This window comes from Pavona decussata, unplaced genomic scaffold (assembly GCF_977016875.1).
Source record: "Pavona decussata unplaced genomic scaffold, jaPavDecu1.1 SCAFFOLD_429, whole genome shotgun sequence".
In the NCBI taxonomy this organism is placed as follows: Eukaryota; Metazoa; Cnidaria; class Anthozoa; order Scleractinia; family Agariciidae; genus Pavona; species Pavona decussata.
The window spans coordinates 34,081-42,741 of record NW_028145786.1 but is presented as its reverse complement, the minus strand read 5'-3'; the positions used below and the strand labels follow the sequence as shown (position 1 = coordinate 42,741).

Genomic DNA, 8,661 nt, shown 5'->3' with positions numbered 1-8,661 from the left:
TTAGGCGTTCGGTCATTATATTGAATAGTTTCCACTACTCTGTTGACGTTAGAATGCATCAGCCCTACATAAGATATGGGCAAATACTGACACGCTAGGCTTCTTTCATAAGAACTCAAATTCCACCTCATTTCTTAGTCGAGTAAATGATCTACTAAGCCTCCTACGCAGACGCTCTTTGGGCTCGTCACGCGTTCACGCATTCCTCCTCTACGAACGTCTGCTTCAACGACAACTCACTTCTGTTCACGGAGGCGGACCAATCACAGGTCGTTTGTCATTTTTCGGAAAACAGGACTATGATCCCTATTTCACTTCGCGCAAGCTGACGGCTTTCAGAGGGGGACTCAAGGGCAGACTTCAATAGGGCCAAAAGAAGAAGCACAAGTGGTAGGGCCCGGGATGGATCTTCAACTTTTTATCGGCACTGGTTCCACCGCCTCGAACGGATTCCTTACACACTTGTATAACTTGCATATTACAAGGCCACTCATCAAATCTTCTGTTGCTAAATCGACTATAAATTCACAAACATCGAGAAAGGAAATGTAAGCAAACATACTTGCCTGCGGAAATAGCAACATTGCAGTCATGAAACCGCACGAAAAGTAATTATAATTTATTATAGTCGATTTGGCAACAGAGGATTTGACGAGTAGTCTTGTAACATGCAAGTTACACAATGTGGGCAAAGAATCCGTTCGAAGCGGTGGAACTCGTACCGTTGAATCATTGAAGATCCATCCCTGGCCCTACTGCTGGGCGTAGAAATGATTTCACAACGACTTTCACAACGCAAGAATTGTGTTCAACGAGGCTAAAGTGTGAAGCCAACCACTTAGGGAAGAGCTTTCTCAGTAAAGCGCATTCTAGGAAAATCTACTGTTATACCTCTTTCTGTTCCCTTAGTGAGTTCAAGTTAACTGTAAATAAATGGCTGCTATTTACGACAAAATCGCAGGTTGTCTTCTCAGTCGAGAGAAAAAATTAGGTTACAAGGACATCACAAATGAGGAAGATTTTTGAATGTGTTTCAAGCTTTGTCCAGGAGATCTATGGGCAAAAGTTAGAAAAAAAGAATCACTTTCTGTATAGCCTATTATTTGAGTGTCAGTAGTACAATAACTGTGCCAAAGTGTGTTTTACGTGTTTTTTTTTTCCTAGGTCAAACAGAAGAATCAAAAGCATAAAACAAAAAAAGGCTGTCAAAATCACGTTCTTTAATTTATCATAAAACTATTTATTTGTAGAAGTAAACTGTATCCTTTAATTAACTGCCATATATAAATCTTTGTTTACAGCAGAGTTCTTTTCTATCTTTTTCCTGTTTGCTTTTGCTAGTTTCTGATCTTTGCCTATTTGAAGTAATCTATTTTCTCACCGTATTTAAGAAAACGATAATTTAAGTAACATTCTGAAATATGGTACCAGAAATTCTTCAAAGTCACTAAAACTCAAAAGTGAATTAACTCTCTTTCAACTCTCAACTTAATAGCTCAGATGCATCTATTTTCATGGTCTACGGCAACAGGGTTAAAGGGGAAATATTACGCGAATTCGGTGTCATTTCAGAACCCCCAAAAATGTTTGTTTGTTGACTGAAACAAAAAATAATTGTCTAGTTTTGTTATAAATTATCACCCCAGTGCATTAAAACTGTCGATTAGTGCCTCTGGCCAGAGACAGAGTAGGTTGGAATGGATTAAAACTTGAAAAACATAAGGCTAATGTTTTGCAAGTTCTCGCATTTTTGTTTCCAAAATGCGCTAGAACAGATCACGAATTGTTCCTTTCAAGAATTGAGTTGATCTCTTTCCTCTCGTTGTTCTAGAATTATTTTGTAGCTAAGTGAAGGTCTTATTTCAGCATTTTTAAGAAAAGATACCAAAAAACCCCATGATACTTCCCCTTTAAACATTAAGAAACTTACCGATTCACTTGGCTTGCTGAGCGAACAACTGCTAAATAAAACTGACTCGTTTATGCTTGTTGAAACTGATGCAACTGAGCTATTTAGCTACGAGTTATGAACTTAAAATTCAGTTTTCAATTTGGCCGTCAGCGTTATTATAAACTCTATTTTTTGTTGAGTTGTTCGCAGCAACAAAAACTGCATATTCTTTTTCGAACAAGAAGAAGTGTTATTTAAACGACAGTTTTTGTTCCTTTAAACTGCTTATCGGTATATGGAAATCTCTTCCATTAGCTCTACTCTGCTGTCAGATCACTGAGGTTCACGTACATCCTGTTGTCGTACTCATTGAGGTTGACGTATGTCTGTAAAAAGGAAAATACTCCAAACGTTAGTACCATTATTTGTAAGCTTTCGCTTCATTTTCTGCGTTCGCAGGTTAATCAAAAAGCGAGTAGCATCTCAGTGTTTTTCTTGCGCAAGCTTAATTTTATATGAATTCGGTCCACCACTCCCCCCTCCTCCCTTTTTTTTTAAATTAAAGTTGATAATATTTAACAGTATCCCCTTACCTTGTGTTTTTTCCCCATATCTTTCATGGTCTTCCTAAGTTCATCAAACGTGGGTCGATCAGTCGGGTTTTCTTCCCAACACTTTAGCATAATCTCGAACCTAAACCATGACAAATAGCAAAACGGTGTACATGTGTAACATCAACTGTAATGTTCGAAATTTAGTTAGAGGTGGGAAATGAATATTATTAAACTTCATAGTGTTGCTGGTTTTGCGCATGCTCTCTTTCCAACACGATAGAGGTTTCAAGTTGTTCTCCGCGATAAAAAAAAGTTGAAATATCCTATCCTCGTTGTGTAACCCACGTAACACGCTGCTGGATACAATGGATGAATCCCTTGAATTATGTTAGGTGAATACACATGATCAGTGATCAGTAGGTGTGATCCGTTCTTCAACCAGATGATCGATTAACATGCAGGTGAAAGCACTAAGAACTGACACCAATGAGAGAATGTTCGATATGTCATTTTGTTATATGGGCTGGAAGCATGGCGAGAAAAGGAACGATAAGAAAGATGACGAACAAATCCATAAGCTTTATCAACTGTTACGAATTTTTCATTAATATGAGCTAGGCAACACCCTGTATTGAATACAAGCAGACTGTAGGAAACAACAACAAAACTTAGAAACAACCTTAACTACAGAAATATCAACTTCATTTCATTTACTTACAGTTTGCTATCCACATGTTTTGGTTTTGGCATTCTGTATCCTTCTTGAATTTTCCTGGCGATATGGCGAGCATTTATATTCGGGTATGGAGATCCGCCTACAGAGCAAAACGAGAGGTTTGAATTATGCCTATTGCCGTTGTTATATTTGTTTGTACTACAGTTGCTAATTTGTTCCCACAATGACAACAGTACTATATCCTCACTACATACTCATTACCTCATCGCATAAGGTTATGGGAAGAGTCCGCGACTTATGAGGCAATAGGTATGCAACGAGGATATAACCAATCTTTGCTTGTCAACCGCCACCAGGGGAGGTGGGGAGGTCATGAAGCTGACTGCCGTTCCGGAGTACACATATAAGGTGACCCATTCCAGGTTTAGCGATAACATTTATACACCAGGAGCGCAAAACATTACCACCACAGTCAGCATGCGCCATTATGGGGAAATGCGAAGAGATCACTTAAATTTGTGCTATGAGCTAATTAATTGTGCAGTGCCGGAGAATAGTGCTGACGTTGTTTCTGGTTGGCCCTCAATCTGTGTATTTCACAGAAATCAGCTCTTTCTTCCTCGTGTAGTATTATCGTAGCAACATAAATCAGTGAAAAGTAACATTCAACTTACCGACAGTGAGGATTTCATAAAGAAGAATTCCATAACTCCACCTGCAAAAAGGATCAATCAATCAATCAATCAATCAATCAATCAATCAATCAATCAATCAATCAATCAATCAATCAATCAATCAATAACGGCTGAACAAAGTTTAAAAAAAAAGTTAGACTGGAAGGAAGGAAGCAAGCAAGCAAGGAAGAAACAATTGAAAAAGATGTCCTGCGGAAGCTATGGAATCTATTCTCTTAGGAAGACGAAAGCTGTGTGGCCAAAGGTGAATTTTATTTTAACACGTCATAAATACAATCGCTATATCAGAAAGCCAAAATCGTTCAGTTTCAGTTGAAGTACTTACACGTCACTTTGGGTGGTGTATGTTCCATATAACAAGGCCTCATACGCAGTCCACTTTACAGGCAGTCGGCCCTATGAAAAAAAATTACCACCATAAAAATATCAGAACAACATAACATCAAATATATTTAGCGTACCGTAACTCTTAATTCAGTGAAAGTCCCTGTCCTTTACTCGTCAATTCACGGCTATAAATTGAGCACTTTTTCCGGCTAACCTGGAACTCGAAAAAAGATCAGAAGATTTCCGGTATTTTCAATTTTCAAAAAAGGGAGAAGATCTAGAGGCTGGTCAACCATTATCGAAATCAATACCTGGAAAATTTCTGCTCCATTCAATTCTATGCCGGAGATTCAGTAAATTGTTGCTCAATGCCCTCTGCTCTTTAAGACCTAGATAGGATTGAACATTTCAATTTCATTCTTATTTGTACTCTTACCCGGCTTTTTCTGGTGTAAATGTCATCCTGGTTTGCATTCCTTGCCATCCCAAAATCTGTCACCTTACACACCTCTCCCTCTCCAACAAGAATATTTCTCGCCGCTAAGTCCCGATGGATTATCTAAAAGAAACGATGTATCTGCGTGCAGTGTCGGTGAAAATCGTTTTAAAAAATGTTTGAGAGAAAGCGACGAACTTTTGGGACGAGAAATACTGACCTACATGTCTGTTATCTGAGTAATCTATAGCTATCATCCAAGAGGCTTTTTATGTATGTCCTAGATTGAAAAAAATGTCCCCCAACTCCCACAAACATATTTCAAGACAGTTGCGCAGATGTTCTTATCAAATTACACTGGAACAACTTTTACCCTTACTTGTAACAGAAATATGATACCAGCAACACAGGAAAGCCACAAAATATTAAGTATAATTTTTTTTTGTTAATGTGGGCGACATTCGCACACGAAATTGACCCAAACCTTTTTTGAAGATAAATAGCACATTCCATCAGCAACCTGCCAAGCAAATCTCAACAACTGTTCGGCGGTTAGATCGGTCTGCGGTTTAATATCTGGGTCCTTATAGTACGTGTCATTTAGTCCTCGGCTCTTCCTTAAGTATCCCAGCAGGTCACCAAATGGCACATACTCAATAAGGACCAACAGGGGGTCTATAAAAAACAAGTTTTATGTCAGGAAATAGAAAAACCCAAAATAGAAGACTGTTCATAAAAAGTTGGGAAAATAGCTCCAGATGTTCATCAGTAATGTTTGAATAGGCGATCTATGAAAATTACTACCTAGTATCCCTGTACTGTTAACAGAGGTGTTATTAAGTTCCTATATTTGTTTTAATTTATTGGAACGAAAGAACCTTGTGTATTTGTAAGTATATAGCAAACAGATGCCCCTGAAAATATGATGTTATTAGTTAAAACTTATTTCCATACCTCAAACTGACTGCTGCCACTCACTTGAAATTACATAAAGTAAACTTATTTGAAACTTTAGAGTAAAAGGAGGATCGAAGAAATCAGGATAGTGTACCCTTCCAACCCTGACACCATAACCCCTACACCAATGAGAAATAACCGCTGAAGATTGTAACTTTACTTATTTTAGAGTTACTTATCACAAGAAATGAAACGTTTCCAAATCAGTGCTTAACCAAAAATATTGCAGATCGTTGCTAAGCCCCAGAATACTGCCTAACTGGATCTCTATTCAGTCATTTCTTTGTTAAATGAATGGGGTTCTGTTCGCGTGTACGACAGTTCTATGACGATAATGAATACTACATTTGCTAAACCTCATTAGATGTCCTAAGTAAGTTTGAAATGTGGGAACTAGTGTCAACCGATATCAATATCGCGGTGTTCATTTACCATTCTGCGTGACACATCCAATAAGCTTGATCACATGAGGATGAGGTTTTAGTTTTTTCATCAATTCAAGTTCTGAAAGCAAATCCTTTCTGTCTGAATCAGGAGCATCTTCTGGAGAGAAGGAAAAAGGAAACTATTTCCATGGCAGTGGTAATGCACGCCTCTCCATCAGTTATCCACACACCCTGATTTTGTGGGAGTGCAAAAAACCTGCTAAGAATGCTGTATTGAAAAATGCCCCATAATGTTCAACAGTATTTAATTTGTTTCGCCAGGACTTGTGTGTCTTTATAAACAATAGCTTACGTCTACCTGCGTTTCCACTCAAATCGACTCAACTCCACCAAACTTTAGCAATGATTAAAGGCGTCTTAGTGTTGGTTCCTTGGTACGTGCAAGCGCAGAAAGCTCTATTAGAATGGTTAAAAGTACTTGCACTTAACTTCCGTCAATTTGCAAGTACATCTTTTTGACCCAATGTAACCTCATAAATCGAAAGTTCCAAACAAGCAATGCGACTCCTATTTGTGAGGGCTTTAGGTGATGCTAACATGAAAATTAATATCATTAGGTGTATAAGGTTTATTACAAATATAACGTTCGCTAGCCTTTTTGAAATATTCTTCATCTCTCAGTTCCATTATTATTTATTTATTAAATTTTTGTCATGACAACGTAATAAAATTACACATTTCATTTTTTAATTAAAACCCACCTTTCAGCATTTTTACCGCTACTATTATGTTTTCCTGTCTACCGCGCATGTCTCTTACTGTTGCTTGGGCAACCTGTGAAAATGCTCCTTTGCCAATAACCTTGATGACGTTTACTTGCTCCCGACTGATTTCCCAGCTTCTTCCTGAGGGATGAAGTGGCATATAGTCTCCAACCGTGGAGACTACTGGTGTTGCATAAGTCGGTGGTTCATTTACCCGCTTCCCGTTTGAGCGTTGTGTATCCTCTTTTTCCTGCGTAGCTACTGGATTCTAGTGGGAAATAGTAAGCAAAATATTTATCAATATGAAACGAAATAAATAGAAATAAATAGAAGCAAGTTCAATGTGTTCAGCCTGGTGAACGATCTCAAAAGTACATTCCAGCAATGCTAACAGTTGGTAATTACATGCAACGGAATAATATTAATATCCCAATGACTAAGGAATGAGTCAGGGTGAGGATAGTGGTATTAAACCAAGTAAAATCGAACATTCTGCGGCTTCAATAATGTTAACCAATTGTTCCAATGACGAAAGATTTATTCGAAGAGGAGCTTAAGAAGTAAGGTAAGGTAAGGTAAGGTAAGGTAAATTATATTTTGCCAGGGTGGCCCATTCAGCAACGAGGCTGATGTCCAGAGGGGTCCTGGACTGAAAAATATAATAATTAAAAATAGAAGACATCGTAATAATTTAAAAATACAGAATAGAATTTAAAAACACAAGACATAAATTTAAAGATACAAGCAATAATTTAAAAAAGTATAAAATATAAACAAGCATGCAAAAATTTGTAGGAACCTAGTATCTATAAAATTTAAAAATTGTAGGTATCAATTGAAGCTTTGAAAAAAAAAAAAGTGACTCGGCGTTTTGAATACTACGGTGTAAGAGGTTAAAAAGAGTTGAGCCCGAAGTTGCACGTTGTTACAAACGTACATAACGAATATCTGCACACCGTTATACGTTATTTTGCGTGGCTAAATGAAGCGCGAATGAAAGCAGCCGCTCTTCAAGACCTTGGTAAGCGTGTTTCGCTAGCTACATTGCAATGCACCGTTATCAAAGACTGTGATCCCAAGTCTGATTGAACCAATTGATTCACAATTTGAATGTCTTCGAAACCTACAATAATTTAGAAACGATTGCAAGTTTAATAAGAAATTGAACAAAAGCAAATTACAATACTTAAGTGAATAACATTGACCCGATACCTCGTGTAATACAGCTAGGCTGGAAGTACTGACCTAAACTGTCCGAACGCATGCAGCATGCTTGATTTTAAACTACACTTTATGCAAAAACAAAACGAACCGTTATCTGTACTTTTATATACTATAAACAGCAGTAGTAACTTCTGTACGATGCGGATGTCGTAGGATGACTGTATTGCATCACTTACCATAGCTATAAGATCCCTGCATCTTGGGCAAGGCCGACGGCGCATCCTCCAGACCAAAACAAGCAGAAAAACAATTGCTATCACCAACAATATGATAGCAGAGATGTATGCAGCATGTGCAATACCACAAGCACCTGGAAGATAGAACAGTTCTTGTATTTTTCTTTAGCAGCAACGTTAGACAGCTTGCTCGTAAGGTGTATATTACTCATGTGTGTCTTTTGAATTTTTTTCACGGTAGCCCCGTTTTCAAATCTAAGGCCACGCTTTGTAATTGGCCAACTGGTTTGCCTTCCATCAGTCGAGATTTTTAACATATGTTGTGTTCAGTTTGTATATTTATTTCACTGATTTATAGTGTCCCGAATTAGTATAATAGTGCTTTTTTGGAAAATGTTTTTTGTGGAAGTGGCTAATACTGGGAAGCTTAAACTCCCATTTAACCGTTGAACGGCATTATCCTTCAGTAAATAGATTTATATATAGTCAAAATATGAAAGAAACTCTGCTCCACTTACCTCTTTGATTCTCTGGTGGCTTAGTAGTCGCTGAGAAGAGATTCAGATGGTGGCGTG

At 37.8% G+C, this 8,661-nt stretch overlaps 1 protein-coding gene across 3 annotated transcripts in view; it reads right to left on the bottom strand.

Moving 5' to 3' along the window:
• LOC146450731 (uncharacterized) overlaps window positions 1-8,661 on the bottom strand; it is a 61,001-nt gene that overhangs the window by 25,429 nt on the left and 26,911 nt on the right. For 2 of the 3 annotated variants that reach the window (XM_085100044.1, XM_085100046.1), the window contains 11 exons: window positions 8,605-8,634; window positions 8,087-8,220; window positions 6,684-6,954; window positions 5,969-6,079; window positions 5,064-5,254; window positions 4,580-4,702; window positions 4,142-4,212; window positions 3,796-3,836; window positions 3,164-3,260; window positions 2,485-2,584; window positions 1,559-2,277 (listed from right to left, as the gene is read on the bottom strand). In XM_085100044.1, coding sequence (XP_084956170.1) covers window positions 2,209-2,277; window positions 2,485-2,584; window positions 3,164-3,260; window positions 3,796-3,836; window positions 4,142-4,212; window positions 4,580-4,702; window positions 5,064-5,254; window positions 5,969-6,079; window positions 6,684-6,954; window positions 8,087-8,220; window positions 8,605-8,634 — 1,238 coding nt within the window. In that variant the 3' untranslated portion in view covers window positions 1,559-2,208. Of the gene's footprint in view, window positions 1-1,558; window positions 2,278-2,484; window positions 2,585-3,163; window positions 3,261-3,795; window positions 3,837-4,141; window positions 4,213-4,579; window positions 4,703-5,063; window positions 5,255-5,968; window positions 6,080-6,683; window positions 6,955-8,086; window positions 8,221-8,604; window positions 8,635-8,661 lie in introns of those variants that run through there. The other variant, XM_085100045.1, reaches the window with a different exon arrangement.